Source organism: Colobus angolensis, unplaced genomic scaffold, assembly GCF_000951035.1.
Source record: "Colobus angolensis palliatus isolate OR3802 unplaced genomic scaffold, Cang.pa_1.0 Scaffold152, whole genome shotgun sequence".
NCBI classification, from domain to species: Eukaryota; Metazoa; Chordata; class Mammalia; order Primates; family Cercopithecidae; genus Colobus; species Colobus angolensis.
This window is the reverse complement of record NW_012114622.1, coordinates 7,700,476-7,718,335: the sequence shown is the minus strand read 5'-3', so window position 1 is coordinate 7,718,335 and position 17,860 is coordinate 7,700,476. Positions and strand designations below refer to the sequence as shown.

The following is a 17,860-nucleotide window of genomic DNA, read 5'->3' as shown; positions in this document are numbered from 1 at the left end:
AAAAAACTAGACCGGGCCCAGTGGCTCACGCCTGCAATCCCAGCATTTGGGGCGGCCAACATTGGCAGATAACAAGGTCAGGAGTTCGAGACCAGCCTGGCCAACATGGTGAAACCCTGTCTCTACCAAAAATACAAAAATTAGCCAGGCGTGGTGGCACGCACCTGTAATCCCAGCTACTCGGAAGGCTGAGGCAGCAGAATAGCTTGAACCCAGGAGGCAAAGGTTGCAGTGAGCCGAGATCACGCCACTGCACTCCTGCCTGGGACAAAGCGAGACTCCATCTTTAAAAAAAGAAAAAACTAAGTAAGATTTGAATTTATGATTTAGGATATTCCAAAATAATAGTATTATCATCACAATTCCGCTATATAAAAATATACAAACAGAAAATACACAAAGAGGAGGGCCTAAAGTTCAGTGCTAGTACACAGTTCATTAGTACTGAACAAAAGAAACACTGCTATTAATTTATACCTGGTATTTATCATCTTCCTTTTCTTCTATAGTATTGTATATTTAAGAAAATTGTTGCTAAATCTAGAAATACAGCATACATCCCTCATGGGGTAGAGTTTATATATCTAACCAAAATGGACATAGAATCAAATTCCTAAAAAATGCTTGTGTAGAGATGAAAATAAATATAAAAAGATAAACAATAAAAAAGGTAAGAATGGTACCTGAGTGGTAAAATTATAGGTGGAGTTGTGTTCCTTTTGCTTTGTTTTATACGCTTAACTACTGTACAATGAACATATAGTTTGTACAATGAAAAGAATTCCATGCCATATAAAAGATATTACAATTGACAGACTTCAGTACATTGTCAGGACTCTCACCAATAGCAATCCGTAATTATGAACCTATACTACTCTTATAGTAGGACAAGTTATCCTATAGTAGAAAACCTCCAATTTTCTCCACAATAACAAATTTAGAATTCATCCAAACTGAGAGCTATGGCAGATTACATTTTCCAAAGATAGCTACAAAATCTGCATGCAGTCTCACATACTGTTCTACAACGTGACCTTGACACTACTCCATTAACAACGAGTCCACTTCCCCTGCCACTGCACCTGAGTGAGACTGTATAAGTGATGCTGTATGATTTCCAAGGCTGAGCCATAAAAGCAATCCATCTCTACCTTGTTTGCTGATGATCCAAACACTTGTATGTGGAACCTTGAGCCATCATACAAACACAGTAACTCTGAGACTGCCACATTATAAGGAAGCCATGCCATGAAGAAAGGCCTCTAGCTTCTGATCAGCAATCCCTGTGGTTCTACTCATTTTAGTCCAAGCAACAAACATATGAATGAACAAGTCTTAAAGTCTTCCCACATGAGGCCCCGGTGTCATCGAACAGAAACATCAAAACTCCCGTGTGCCCTGTCTGAATCCCTGACAGGCAGAATCTTTGCGCATAAGAAAATCATGGTTTTAATTCCTTAAACGATGAATCTGTTACACAGCAATAACCGGAACAAGGTTAAAGAGGAAATGAAAAAGAAAGGCAAACAGCCAGTATGTGAAACTCAGCTTCATAGTACATCTCTTCATGGAACGTTACAACAAAAGAGTATGCAAAAAGAACTCTGCATAGCCAAAATAAAGATCTATGCATTATGGCCAGGCATGGTTGCTCACGCCTGCAATCCCAGCACTTTGGGAGGCCAAGGCAGGAGGATCACTTGAGGCCAGGAGTTCAAGACCAGCCTGGACAACATAGTGAGAACCTGTCTCTATAAAAAATTTAAAAATTATCAAGGCGTAGAAATTTTTTAACTTAGTGCCTATGGTCCTAGCCACCTGGGAGGCTGAGATAGGACGATCACGAGACCAGGAGTTGGAAGTCGTGATGAGCACGACTGCCCTCCAGCCTGGGTGACAGTGCAGTATCCTGGCTAAAATAACAACAACAACAAAAAACAAAACTGTGCATTTTTATTAAAGCTCATATGCCTATTTACTCTGATTTAGTAATACTATTAACATGATTCTTGTTTTTCAATCCAAGAACTGAGATTTTTAAAAGGTGAAGAACTTAAGAGTTTACTGTAAAGAAAGAAGTATGTAAATCATAACTGAACAATCTCAAGAATCTTTTATAGAATTTTCAAAGAGCAAACCACAGTTCCTTATACTCACCAAATTGAATTATTCAATCAAAAAAAACGTAGTAAATCAAAGGTACCCGACGCCATGGCTCACACCTGTAATCCCAACACTTTGGGAGGCCAAGGCAGGTGGATCACTTGAGGTCAGGAGTTCAAGACCAACTTGGCCAACATGACAAAATCTCCTCTCTCCTAAAACTACAAAAATTAGCCAGGCGTGGTGGCACAAACCTGTAATCCCAGCTACTCAGGAGGCTGAGGCACGAGAATCACTTGAACCCGGGAGGTGGAGACTACAATGAATCGAGATCGTGTCACTTACATTCCAGCCTGGGCAACACAGTAAGACTGTCTTAAAAAAAAAACAACAACAACCCTGAGTGTGGTGGCTCACGCCTGTAATGCCAGCACTTTGGGAGGCTGAGGCGGGTGGATCACGAGGTCGAGAGTTGGAGACCAGCCTGGCCAACATGGTGAAACCCTATCTCTACTGGGAAAAAATACATATATATACACAAAAATTAGCCAGGCACGGTGGCACATGCTTGTAGTCCCAGCTACTCGGGAGGCTGAGGCAGGAGAATCACTTAAACCCAGGAGGTGGAGGTTGCAGTGAGCCAAGATCATGCCACTGTACTCCAGCATGGACAACAGAGTGAGACTCCGTCTCAAAATAAATAAATAAATAAGGTGGCCGGGTGCGGTGGCTCACGCCTGTAATTCCAGCACTTTGGGAGGCTGAGGCAGGCGGATCACAAGGTCAGGAGTTCGAGACCAGCCTGGCCAATATGGTGAAACCTTGTCTCTACTAAAAATACAAAAATTAGCCGGGCATGGTGGCGGGCACCTGTAGTCCCAGCTACTCGGGAGCCTAAGGCAGAAGAATTGCTTGAACCTGGGACGCAAAGGTTGCAGTGAGCCAAGATCATGCCACTGCACTCCAGCCTGGGTGACAGCAAGAATCTGTCTCAAAAAAATAATAATAATAAATAAATAAATAAAAATAAATTAAAAACGTACAGAAACTATAGGTCTTGGCCGAGAACAGTGACTCACGCCTATAATCCTAGCACTTTAGCACTTCAAGAGGCCAAGGTAAGCAAACCATCTGAGCTCAAGAATAGGAGTTCGAGATCAGCCCGGGCAACATGGTAAAACCCTGTCTCTGCAAAAAATACAAAAATTAGCCGGGCGTGGTGGCGCACACCTGCAGTCCCAGGAGGTGCAGGTAGGAGGATCACAGAGTCTAGGGAGGCTGAGGCTGTAGTGAGTAGCCTCAACCCATGATCACGCTACCACACTCCAGCCTGACCAAGAGTGAGATCAAAAGAAACTACAGGTCATCCATATAAAATTTTTCTAACCACGATAAAAAAAGAAAGTTTCATCATAGCATTACATATGTTCTTCCATGGCCGTTAACACTTTCTACACTACTATTATAAATATCCTATCCCCTGTCCTTGCCTAAGCTTCAGGAAATCAGGATCCTAAGTCTGATCAAAGTTTCTAAGAAATAGCACTGATCTAGGAAATACCAAAACTTATTAAGAAAACTGCAGGATGACAATAAAAACTTAATTAAAAGGCACTAGTTTTTCCCTTATCAGTAAAATATAAGATTTCTTGATCTCTCAGCTATTCAGGTACACAAAGAACTTTATCACCATGGAATCTGATCTGGTAGGGACTTTGTTTTACTATTACATAATCAGATCTCTGCAGAGCAGAGACCCTATGTTGGTTTAGGTCAGTGATTTTTAAAACTGTGGGCCCCAAACCAGCAACATAGCATCAACTGGCAACTTGTTACAAACACAAATTCTCAGGCACTACCCCAGACCTACTGCATCAGAAACTCAGTGGGGGTTGGGGGAATCCAGCAATTTGTAGTTTATCGAGTCTTCTGGGAGATTCTGATGCATGCTTAAGTTTGAGAAACATTCATCTCATTCAAATACATTGTAATTAACTTGTAATAGCCCAGTAGAACCTGGAAGTAAATTATTCTGAATCAAACATATGATATGATTAGTGACCTTAAAAACCATTATATGGCAGCTTTAATTTGGAAGTTGTTTAATAAACTTTAAAGCTGAAACTTTAAAACAACCCAGAAAACTTGAACTGTGGTTGGGTTTCTAGACCAGCTTACCAATCTTAGTAACTATTTCATAAAGAAAACACCCGTGGCCGGGCGCGGTGGCTCAAGCCTGTAACCCCAGCACTTTGGGAGGCCGAGACGGGCGGATCACGAGGTCAGGAGATCGAGACCATCCTGGCTAACACGGTGAAACCCCGTCTCTACTAAAAAAAATACAAAAAACTAGCCGGGCGAGGTGGCGGGCGCCTGTAGTCCCAGCTACTCGGGAGGCTGAGGCAGGAGAACGGCATAAACCCAGGAGGTGGAGCTTGCAGTGAGCTGAGATCTGGCCACTGCACTCCAGCCTGGGCGAGAGAACGAGACTCCGTCTCAAAAAAAAAAAAAAAAAAACACCCGTTTATGATCTGAACACCCTTAGGGGTTTTACCATCTTTGAAAAGGAGAGGTAAGAGAGAAAAAAAATTAAGGTTTACCATCTTCCATTTATAAATAGTACTTTTGTCAAATCTTGCATTCTTAGCTGACACCTCAGAAGTTAAACTGAGCGGTAAATGCCAAAATGTACACTATAAACAGAAAGCCTCTTACGACAATTGGTCTAATTTTCTACTTTTCAAAATGAAAGTAGCTATTAAAATAGCTATAAAGATTACTATAGCTAGAATCTCAGGTCACTCCTTAAGTGGCCTTCCATGACAAGGAAAAAGATATGGTATCTGTACTTCTCCAAATACAATTTGCCTAACCTCTGAAAGCACAGACTACTCAAGAAAAAAATGATGCCATCTTAAGTGGCTTCATATTGTCACTTCCTATTCAAATGGCTTAAAGTACAACTAGAAAATTTGTCTACTGGTGTTAAAATGTATAGCATTAACTAAGTGAATATACAACAAGTGGCTTGTCACATTGACAGATCCAACATTATACTAAGAACAGAATGGTAAAGATAGGAGTAATAAAGGTCTCTAGACAACCAACTTTATTCTTTCTTAGGCTGGAACATGGCTAACACATAATAGGTAACAGTAAATTGATCAACTACTCATGAAACACATAAAATAAATATTAAGCATTTTTCCTAGAGAATGAAACCATTTTCCTAGCATAAAAATGTATCTTCAGGCCGGGCATGGTGACTCACACCTGTAATCCCAGCACTTTGGGAGGCCGAGGCAGGTGGATCACCTGAGGTCAGGAGTTCAAGACCAGCCTGACCAAGATGAAGAAACCCCCGTCTCTACTAAAAATACAAAATTAGCCAGGCATGGCAGCACATGCCTATAAACCCAGCTACTCAGGAGGCTGAGGCAGGAGAATCGCTTGAACCCGGGAGATGGAGGTTGCGGTGAGCCAAGATCACACCATTGCACTCCAGCCTGGGCAATAAGAGCGAAACTGTCTCAAAAAAACAAAAAACAAAAAATACGATCTTCATCAGAAAGCCTACTACGTTACAATGTTGATAACACAAACCTGCCCTCTTAGATCCTTTCTATCTTGAAATTCAATTTAGAGTTCCTTTTCAGCTACTGAGTATCCTAAGTGTATTAAAAATCCATTTATAGCACACATATGAGCGAGATAAGTATCAGTCCATTTCCCAGATTACCCAGAGTCTTTAAGGGGGAATCATGGGATAGAGAGGTGTGACCACATCCAGTAGATGTCAGAGTCATGTGGTACTGGGAAATAATTATCCCAACAAGTGCTATCCAGTCTCACTTTATTTCCTGTTTCTTTACTGCTTTTAATAGTTGACAGTATTCACGACGTAACAGACATTCAAATGTAAAAGGTAGCTAACCCTATCAGGGAGGCACTACAACCAATCATATTTCACCTAACTACAAATTGAAAGACACAGTTAAATAACTTATCTAAGTTAGGTCTTAAATCCCAGAAAAATCATTTGTGCCTTAACAACCCTCCCCCTTAGAATGTCATTCTGGATTCCAGCTGTTGCTACATTCCAGCTCTGCCTCTGCTGCTGCTGTCTTCTTCCTTTCTCCAATCAGATTATTATGTTGCTGAATCGCAGTACATCTAGATCTTCCATTCTTCCCAAGGCGTTTTTCATTACCACCAAAGTTACTTTCTTGAAATGGATTTTTAAAATTAAGTTCAGTACAGTGCCATGAGGGTGCCAGAAGAGGGATATCCATGATAGATGCCCTCCTGGGCTTTGCTTCTTTATTGTTATAGCCAACAAATTCCATAAATAAAAAATTTAAGAAGAAATTTTTAATTACGCAATTAAAAATAAATAGCAAGAGAGATGATAAACTCCAAAAAACCCTAAAAATTCTTCAACTAGACAATTATAAATAGTTGGAAGAAAGATTAGGAGGAAACATCTGAAAAAAACCAACTTGGCTATCCAGGAAAACTAAGTAATTCCTATTCTCAAATAAGGAGATCTCTAAACTGAGAGGGAATACTTAAAAATGAACCCTAAAATAACCAAAGTAGTTAAGAGCACCTAGCTATATTTTATGTATCCAGGCTAAATAAATCACCTCTAGAGTACTGTACCAACTTTTGCAAAGACAAAATATTTCTTTTCCTCTCAAACTTTCCATAATCTTTAGTTTTCCTTTTTTTTGAGAGGGAGTCTTGCTCTGTTGCCCAGGCTGGAGTGCAGTGGCGCAATCTCAGCTCACTGGAAGCTCCGCCTCCCAGGTTCACGCCATTCTCCTGCCTCAGCCTCCCACTACTTGGGAGTACAGGCGCCCGCCAAATTTTTGTATTTTTAGTAGAGAGGGGGTTTCACCATGTTAGCCAGCATGGTCTCGATCTCCTGACCTCGTGATCCGCCCGCCTCAGCCTCCCAAAGTGCTGGGATTACAGGAGTGAGCCACCACGCCCGGCCCAATCTTTAGCAGTTTTTCTAGGTATTATTTCAAGTCATCAATCCCCACATTCTCTGTTTTTCACTTAGACAATTATCAGTTTTGACTTTGCCCACAATGGTAGGCAGCTGTCTCCTATTTGCCCTCCACAAATTCAACTGATACTGTTAGCTAGTGAAATCCCCAGAAAACAGAAAAGATAGTAAGCAAAAGTTTCCTCACTTTTTAAAAGCAGGGTAGAAAGAACATACACTACGATCCATAGCTGATCCACAGCAGCTTTCTTCAAATGCTGAAAGCATGCTCATGTAGCGGGAGTCTATGCTGTTCCAGAAAACAAAGACTATTAAACAGTGGTGGTAAGGATACACATTCTTTTTTTTTTTGAGACACTTACTGTGTCACCCATGCTGGAGTGTAGTGGCACCATCTTGGCTCATGCAGCCTCCACCTCCCAGGTTCCAGGAATTATCCTGCCTCAGCCTCCCAGGTAACTGGGATTACAGGCATGAGCCACTACGCCCAGCTAATTTTTGTATTTTTAGTAGAGACAGGGTTTCACCATGTTGGCCAGGCTGGTCTCGAACTCCTGACATCAGGTGATCTGCCCGCCTCAACCTCCCAAAAGTGTTAGGATTACAGGCATGAGCCACTGTGCCCAGCCGGTAAGGATACACTTCTAATACCAAGAACTTAAAGAGTGGCACACCAATGAAACAAACTTTCATTGAGAAATGAGCATTCTACCAGGCCCTAGAAGACTGGGTAAAGCAGAAGCTGAATGAACACCTGTTGGGAATGCTGGATTTCTGAATGCTAAGAATGGCATAAGAATGCTAACCTAGGCCGGGCGCAGTGGCTCACACCTATAATCTCAACACTTTGGGAGGCCAAAGTGGACAAATCACCTGAGGTCAGGAGTTCGAGACCAGCCTGGGCAACATGATGAAACCTGGTCTCTACTAAAAATACAAAAAATTAGCTGGGTGTGGTGGTGGGAGCCTGTAATACCAGCTACTTGGGGAGGCTGAGGCAGGAGAATCGCTTGCACCCGGGAGGCAGAGGTTGCAGTGAGCTGAGATCGCGCCATTGCACTCTAGCCTGGGCAAAACTCCATCTCAATAAAAAAAAAAAAAGGATGTTACCTAAGGTTTCATTGTAACATAATTTTTCAAGTAGGTTAAGTATCCAGGAAGTTAAGTTTGACAAGCCATTTGTCCAATTTTTTTAAAAAGATAAAAGCCAATCCTGTAAAAACTCTTATTCCTTGTCCAACGTTATAATTAGGCAGGTAAGTCTGAGTGAATTGAAGCAGCTGACTTTAGTAGGAAAAAGAAATGTTAACAAGTTCCAGCATCACCTACTTTGAACTACATTCTTAAAAAGTCTAAAGTTTGTGGATTTGAAAAGCAAATTATCATAAATAATCTTACAGGGCATCTTCCAAAATATTAGTTGCTTTAACCAAGCTATTCCTTAGCATAAGTCTGTACAACTTATTTCTATTAATACATTCCTTGGGAGTTAAATACAAAAAGATTACATCCCCACCATCATTGTTTAATACTTTTTCATTTTCTAGAACAGCAGACTCCTGCTACATGAGCAAGCTTTCAGCATTTGAAGATAGCTGCCATGGATCATCTGTAGATTGTAGTGTGTTCTTTCTACTGTCCTTTTAACAACTGAGGAAACTTTTGCTTACTATCTTTCCTGTCCACAATGTAAAAAGTAGTTCAATGTAATTCAAAGTGTAGGCCCAAAGGGTTTTTTAATGACTAAAGTATATTTCAGTTATTTCTATGTTTGGATAACAGTATTGAGGTGGGCCAGGCACAGTGGGTCATCCCTGTAATCTCAACACTTTGGGAGGCTGAGGCAAGAGGATCGCTTGAGGGTAAGAGTTCAAAGTTGGAGTGAGCTATGATTGCCCTACTGAACTCCAGCCTGGGTGATAGAGTGAGACCCTGTTTCTAAAAATTAAAATATTTTTAGAACAGTATTGAGAATGCAATGAAATTTCCAATAATGTACAATGGTTCTAATTAAAAATTATCTGTGTTCTCCTAAGACCATTTACATATCTTGCTCATGCTATGCAGCTTTATTTATTTATTTATTTATTTTTTGAGATTGGCGTATCACTCTGTCGCCCAGGCTAAAGTACAGTGGCACAATCTCGGCTCACTGCAACATCCGCCCTCCGGGTTCAAGCAATTCTCCTGTCTCAGCCTCCCAAGTAGCAGGAACTACAGTTGCACGCCACAATGGCTGGCTAACTTTTTGTATTTTTAGTAGAGGCAGGGTTTCACCATGTTGGCCAGGCTGTCTCAAACTCCTGACCTCAGGTGATCCACCTGCCTCAGCCTCCCAAAGTGCTGAGATTACAGGCGTAAGCCACCATGCCCAGCCTGCTACCTAGCTGCAAAAAAAAAAAAAAAGTGTTCTACTTGCCTACTCATCAACTCTATGCACCTGTAAAAACTAAAAAGAAAACCCTTCAGGAGCTGGGCGTGGTGGCTCACGCCTGTAATTCCAGCACTTCGGGAGGCCGAAGCAGGCAGATCACGAGGTCAGGAGATCGAGACCATCCTGGCTAACACGGTGAAACTCCCATCTCTACTAAAAATACAAAAAATTAGCCGGGCGTGGTGGCGGGCACCTGGGCGACAGAGCAAGACTCCGTCTCAAAAAAAAAAAAAAAAAAAAGAAAAAAAGAAAACCCTTCAGGAAAAAAATCAATTTCAATAAAAAACACTGCAAGTAAATAGTTTCGTGCAAAAAGCATTTCCTCCCTAATCGCATGGATTAATCCATTTTAACAGGATTGTTAATGAAGCTACAGATATTTCTATGTAAAGATTTGGCCAAACTAGCAAATACTTATTCAGCATATACCATGTGTGAGAAAGCACAGCCGAGTGATGTTAATAGTCTCTGCCCACAAAGAGCTTATTACCAATTTAGAAAAACATGTAAGGTTAACAACACAAGGCAATATAAAAAATGTCAAGAACTTTGGAAGGCTGAGGCAAGCGGATCACAAGGTCAGGAGTTCAAGACCAGCCTGGCCAACATGGTGAAACCCCGTCTCTAATAAAAACACAAAAAATTAGCCAGGTATGGTGGCACGCACCTGTAGTCCCAGCTACTCAGGAGGCTGAGGCAAGAGAATCACTTGAACCCAGGAGGCAGAGGTTGCAGTGAGCCAAGACGGCACCACTGCACTCCAGCCTGGGCGATAGAGCAAAACTCCGTCTCAAAAAAAAAAAAAAAACAAAACAAAAAAGTCAAGAAGTGTACAGACAATAGGTAACAGGGGAAGTTAAAGGAAACAAACTACTTTAGCTGAGCATAGTCAAGAAGTACACCCTCCCCTTTCCTCAGGAAGTTTGAATTTTGAACTCTACCCAGTAAAGTATCTTTCATCCACGTTTTTGTACTCACAGTCTATCTCACAAAAGCACTGTAGCAGAGCTAGTGAAAGAAAGAAAGAAATGAACTAAAACCAAACAATTTACAGTTCCAACTTTGGCTGAATTTCTCTTCTGCTACTCTTCTCACTCTTCTATACTATATACACACACACACCATTCATTTCCCCCAGAAAAAGGAACCAATTACCAAAAAATACCCAGAAGCTTGGAATACAGTAATTTGGATGAAAAGGTTGTCATACTTCTTATTTCTCTCTACTGGCAATGCTTTCTCCAGATTTTTCTGATCTACAACATACCAAGCTTGAGTAGAGTCTGACAAATGTACACAGGGAGCTAAACATAGAGAAAAACTTAAGAGTTTAAACTTTAATAAAAGTTTATTTCATTACAATATGGATGTACCAATGATACCTGACATACTGGGATTTTACCTTACCAATACTCTCAGAACCCCATTACCCGGACAATACAAACACAAAGTTTAACAATGAGACATTAATAAAGGTCTAATAATAAAAAAATGGAAAGCATTTTTCTTTTGCATTCAGTTTTTTCAAACAGAAAAACTCTAAGGATTTGAAGCAAAAGGCTTTACTTGGTTCTACATAATTAAACATGAAAATTACACTTAGGCCATGGAATATTACAAAGTCTAATTACTCCCATAAAACATTATTTAAGAGGCTGGTTTTGGTGGCTCATGTGAACCTGTAATCCCAGCACTTTGGGAGGCCAAGGCGTGCAGATCACTTGAGGTCAGGAGTTCGAGACCAGCATGGTCAACATGTCGAAACCCCGTCTCTGCTAAAAATACAAAAATTAGCCAGGCATGGTGGCATGCACCTGTAAATCCCAGCTACTCAGGAGGCTGAGGCACAAGAATCACTTGAACCCCAGGAGGCAGAGGTTGCAGTGAGCTGAGATTGCACCACTGCACTCCAGCCCTGGGCGACAGAGCAAACTTCTGTTTCAAAAAAAAAACTGCGAGAAACTTTGGAAATCACCCATTCCAACCTAAGTCATTCCATATAGACATCTCATTTCTATAAAATGAATTGGACTAAATTCTAAGGTGGTTTAAGCTCTAAAAAAAACTCTTAGGCCAGACGTGGTGGCTCATGCCTGTAATCCCAACATTTTGGAGGCTGAAGCAAGTGGATCGCTTCAGGTCAGGCGTTTTGAGACCAGCCTGGCGAACATGATGAAACCCCATCTCTACTAAAAACACAAAAAATTAAGCCAGGCGTGGTGGTGGGCACCTGTAATCCCAGCTACTCAGGAGGCTAAGGCAGGAGAAAAGCTTGAACCTGGGAGGGGGAGGTTGTAGTGAGCGGAGGTCGTGCCATTACACTCTAGCCTGGGCAACGAGATCAAAACTCTGTCTCAAATAATGATGATAATAAATAATAAAAAATCTTTTAAATTTTATAACAGTATAAGATTACAGCTATGACTAAGTTGTTGTAAGTTTAACCTTCTGCAAAAGTATTGCAAAAATTAACACTTTTACTAAAGGAAAAGTATTAGTTTTTCTAGAAGATGAAACAGTACTAGTCTTCATCTAGCCCTAAATGTAAACTAGGAAATTAATTACATAAAATTTTGGCAAATTGTATGCTTAATCTGTAAGTCACACAAAATGTATTCTCATTCAAATATTTGCCACATGGGTAGTATCCTAGAGTAAACAAATTTGGCCAGGTTAAAACAATACATTCTCAATGTAATATGCTTCTACTCTCAACCTAGAAAAAGATACCCATTATCACTTGGGGGAATTCACAGCTTTACCTTTTTAAATACTTCCCAGTGCTACACATAAAAACACACAGTCGAGCAAAGGGAAACAAATTAAGCATTACAGCTTTTTTCTGTGACAAGCTGAATGCAAAATAATCTTGCCCTCTGCATTGCAGAAGAATAGTTCTTGCAACCCATGGAAAAGCAAACACATCAAGAGATCTTAAATGTCAAAGAAGGCTTCAGGTAATAGCCTCAATAAAATATTTTACTTATAAAATAGTTAAGAATGTTTTTAATTTAAAACACTGAATACCTAAGTTCTGCACAACAGCTGCAACGAAAATTCTAAGCACAGACACGCTGCAACGTTCTAGAAAGAAATGTTACCCTCACAACAACAGCATTCTTTTTAAAGAATACTACTAACTGCAAAAATGAAGTCCAGAAAGCCTTCAGGAAGAAGTATAAAAAACACTACACTTCTGGCTATCAGTTTTGGTCACATATTGGTTAAAAAGCTGTCAGGCTATTTTAGCATTTTACGCAAGTGAACATTAGTTAATCTTTCACCTACCAAAGTCACTAGAATCTAAACCTATTATATTCACAAAGAATATAACAATTTTAAATGTCATCTTATTAAAACATCCTTTATTCTATATCACAAGTGATTACATCTAATAAAATCAAATGAGGTCTCTCTTCAGTCAAAATTAAGACTTAGTTTCGAAATATCTTGCATAGCCTAGGGCCCAGTTCAGCACCAATGAACTGATAAAGAAAACTAGGCAGTTAATCACTCAATTCAATACTACCTGTAAGATTTGCAAATGGAGTTTTACACTTGATTCTCTTTATCACAGCTGTATTTCTTCTCTTTGATAAACATTCACGTACTCTTTTTTTTTTTTCTTGAGACCGAGTTTCGCTCTTATTGCCCAGGCTGGAGTGCAATGGCGCAATCTCAGCTCACCGCAACCTCTGCCTCCTAGGTTCAAGCGATTCTCCTGCCTCAGCCTCCCAAGTAACTGGGAATACAGGCATGTGCCACCACGCTCAGTTAATTTTGTATTTTTAGTAGAGGCGGGGTTTCCTCCATGTTGGTCAGGCTGGTATTGAACTCCCGACCTCAGGTGATCCACCCACCTCGGCCTCCCAAAGTGCTGAGATTACAGGAGTGAGCCATCGCACCCAGCCCTCATGTACTCTTTGGAAGCCTGAATTTAAAAACCTACCAAGCCTTTCTGTTGCATTACATAATAGGATCATATTTCATCAACGTTAAGCATGCATTCTCATTGAGCAGATGCTTAGCTTTTTCTTTAATGGCTCAAATTATTAGAAAATAAACAACTTTGTTTTTTAAAATACAGTAAAATTATTTCAATTGTCTGTTTTAATTTAAGCAATACTACATATCCATAGTCATTTCTGCCAGGATACTTGATTTTAAAATCCATAAAAAAAGCATTTTGGTCCAGAAGGCTCTGATAATAGGTCAAGATTGAAATATAGCTCAAATGTAAGTTGCTAAATGAAGTCAAAACAAATCCAATTGTAAACAGTACCTCACTTTACTCCACAAGGGTTTCTAAAGAGTAATTCAAAACTGATTTGTAAAGCAATTCTATTTTAGTGCATTAGAAATGCTCACTTATACTTAAAAACAGTTAAGTCTTCTCACAAGTAAATCATCTAAATATAAAAAGGATTTAAACTAAAAACCAGATGTGCTTAAATTTAGGGAAAATCCAAATACCCTGAGTTTTTCAAAAGGCAAAATATATAGTTTTAATAGCAATTAAGTCAACATCAATACAGCCAACCTAACTACTTAAGTGGGTAGAGTTCAGTCTGTGGCTTATAGAAAAGTCTCAAGACTTAACTATAACTTAGGACCTTTTTACTGCTATCTACCACTTAAAACACTGAGAAGACAGAAAAAAAAATTACTCTGTGCAGTTTGCTAAATCTCCATTATTAACATGGCAATCTTTCAGTATGGATTAGCCTAGTTAATTATGTAATAATTACATTATTTTCTCCTTTATAACTTGAGGGGAGGCCAGGCATGGTGGCTCACACCTGTAATCCCAGCACTTTGGGAGGCAGACACGGGTGGATCACTTGAGGTCGGGAGTTCGAGATCAGCCTAGCCAACGTGGTGAAACCCCGTCTCTACTAAAAATACAAAAAATCTGACCGCACGCAGTGGCTCACACCTGTAATCCCAGCACTTTGGGGGGCGAGGCGGGTGGATCACCTGAGGTCGGGAGTTCTAGACCAACCTGGCCAACAAGGTAAAACCTGTCTCTATTAAAAATACAAAAATTAGCTGGGAGTAGTGGCAGGCGCCTGTAACCCTAGCTACTTGGGGGGCCAAGGCAAGAGAATCACTTGAACCTGGGAGGCAGAGGTTGCAGTGAGCCCAGATCAAGCCGTAGCACTGCAGACTGGGGGACAAGAGCCAGACTTCTCAAAGGAAAAAGAAAAAAATTGCCTGAGATGGTGGTGCACACTTGTAATCACAGCTACTTAGAAGGCTGAGACAAGAGGATCACTTGAACCCGGGAGGTGGAGGTTGCAGGAAGCCGAGATCGTCCCACCGCATTCCAGCCTGTGCGACAAGAGCGAGATTCATCTCAAAAAATAAAAAAACAAAATAACTTGAGGGTAGGGTATGACAGAGTATAGTAATTCACATGCACCTATACACATTTAATGACCAGTCATGGTTCAAGTCCTAGGAGGGGCTTATAAACTAGATTTATATTTTTTTTCAGAAGTACTTGAACAGTAGATTCTAACAGCCACCTCACAACTAGATTGGCTGCCAGTCAGCACCTACCTTTATATTAACTTCTTTGAGGAGTTATCTTTCAGTCATTAATGTCTCTACACTTTATATCACTAATCATTAATATTCATAATTAGTATTAATACATTATTGATGTTCATAATTATTAATATTTACATTCAGATTACTATCCTAGAAGAAAACATTTCCAAGAAATTCTGAAGAATCAAAAATTCAAGTAGCAGCCAGATCAGTAGGCTTGCTTACTGCATTAAAATTTTAAAAAGAGGCCGGGCACAGGGGCTCACGCCTGTAATCCCAGCACTTTGGGAGACCAAGGAAGGCGGATCACGAGGTCAAGAGATCGAGACAATCCTGGCCAACATGGTTAAACCCTGTCTCTACTAAAAATACAAAAAATTAGCTGGGCATGGTGGCAGGTATCTGTACTCCCAGCTACTTGGGAGGCTGCCGGAGGAGAATCACTTGAACCTGGGAGGCAGAGGTTGCAGTGAGCTGAGATTGTGCCATTGCACTCCAGCCTGGGCAAAAAGATCAAAACTCCGTCTCAAAAAAAAAAAAATTTAAGAAGACACCCAAGTTAGTCTCAATTTCAACAGTGTAAACTATATCATGTGTCAGACTCAGAAGATACTGGCCTTGGGCATGCTTATTCCATTCAACATTTGAATGTAGCTACCTTACAGCTTACAGTTAAAATACTTTTGTTACTTTGTTGATGTAACTACATCTACTATTCCAATTACCTATAACAAAACACACATTTATCAAAATAAATGATTGGGAAAAAAAGATAGAAATCCCAAGATTAGAACATCTCTCAGTTTCAAATAAAGTCCATGAAATTCAAGTAAAACTCCCAACCTTTAATACTGAAGAGGAGACAGGGAAGTATCAAATTTAAATGTTTTAAAACTCTCCCAAAATGTAAAGTATATCAGTAAATAAGTAAAACTACTAAGACCTAAACATCACCAGTTTTCTTCAACTTATTTCCCACAGCCCAAGTTTTAGCCAATTACTATATCAGCACCTAAGTAACACTATTAGGTGTCTGGCTACATAAATACTGCAAAATGATTTCCTGGAAATTCAAGATGTTATAAATATGTTTTCCTAGAGGCAGACAGTAGAAGTTATCAAAGTTTCATTTTACTTTACAAGGTAAAATTCAAGTTAACATGATAGTCACAGACGTAATTACCTCGTTTTCACAAACGACTAATTTGTTTCTCCCCTTCCACCTCTGATCTTACTCATTTTAATTATTCACTCTGCCCAGACCTTTTCTCTACATACATACACACGCCCCTCTAAACAGTTTACACTGTCCTGCGATGAAAGCATAAAACAAAAGGCTGACTTGCAGATGAAGATATACCTCAGTAGTGTGATCTACAAGGACTAAATATTGAATCCAAAAAATCGTGGGTGTGGCTCGTTTTTTTTTTAGAAGGGGGCCAAAGGAGGCCAGTCGGGGCGGCTGCCTGGTCTCTGCCCTCCCCCTCTGCTTTCGCTTTGTGCTCACAATGCAGCTCCAGCAAAGCGCTTCCCTCTCCCCGCAGCCGCCGCCATGTTAGACGCTCTCTCCATGTGCCCCGAGTCCCAGCCATCCTCTCCAGTCTCCCTAGGACCCAGCCCCCAACGAATCTAAATCCTGGCAGTCCCCCGCCCCTTCAGAGTCCCCTAGGAACAAAAAGTCGCTGCAGAAAATCATCTCGCGATTGAGCTGAGCGTGAGGCTCGGGGGGACACCTAAACAACTGAAACAAAGAGGGAAACGCAGGGGAGCCCATCGCATGGGGGCGGGGGTAGCAAATCGAAGATCCATTCAAAATGGGCCTGCCGGAAAGGCAGTTCTGCCTTAAGATTCTAAATACACTTCTCTCCCACGGAAGAAAAGGGGACGCTCGACAGATCTCAAATGCATGGTAACCGAGCGGACAGACCGCAAGGCTACAGGACACAGGCCGCCCCAACTCCACGAGGCGGTCGGTTGAGCCCGGAGCCCCCCGCGCAGGGACCTCTTCATTTTGGGCCCTCGTCAGAGAAATCGAGCCTCGGAGATGGAGAGAAGGGCACCATACAGTCAAGTCCTGACGACAGGACCCCCACCCTCACATGTCCCACTCCCAAACGCCAAAAAGCCAGACCCACAGCGGAAGAGTAATAAAAAGGCCTGGGGACAGCGCCGCGTCCGAGTCAGGTGACAAGTGCCTCCTCCAGGAGCCCGTTTTCTGGGCACGAAGCTCCCGCTGAACGTGGAAACGGGACGTGGGGACCAGGGGGTGGGAGGAGGGGACCTAGTAACGCTCCCGAGACGGAAAGAAGCGCAGGCTCCAGCGACCAGGGTCGGAGGGGGCGCAGAGCCCGGCCGCAGCCACCCCTCCCTTCCCCGCCAACTCCTGGCACCTTTTTCTTCTCCAGGTTCCGAAGTTTCTTGTCGATCACCCCGAGAATCTGCTTCATGGCCTCGGTCTGGACAGCGCCGGTGCCGGTTGCGGGGTGCTGAGAAGCCGGAGCGGCGGCCCCGGCTCCCGCGGCAGCCTCACTCCCGGAGGAACCTGACGGCGGAGGCGGTCCGGACGACTTGCTGCCGCTCCCGCTGTGGCTGGTGGCCGAGGGCATCTTCAGATCGCAAGGGGAGAGAAGAAAAAGCGGGAGGAAGGACAAGAGCGGCGAGTCAGGAGACGGACGGGGCGAGACGCGGGACAAAACGCGCAGAGGGCGGGAGCCTACGCGAGCGGGTGGGGGAGGGGGCGCGGCGCGCCTCCAGGG

General features: G+C 41.8%; 1 protein-coding gene across 1 annotated transcript in view; it reads right to left on the bottom strand.

Moving 5' to 3' along the window:
- CAPRIN1 (cell cycle associated protein 1) overlaps nucleotides 1-17,860 on the bottom strand; it is a 49,182-nt gene that overhangs the window by 30,573 nt on the left and 749 nt on the right. Inside the window, exon 2 of the mRNA XM_011936395.1 lies at nucleotides 17,495-17,710. Coding sequence (XP_011791785.1) covers nucleotides 17,495-17,710 — 216 coding nt within the window. The remainder of the gene's footprint in view (nucleotides 1-17,494; nucleotides 17,711-17,860) is intronic.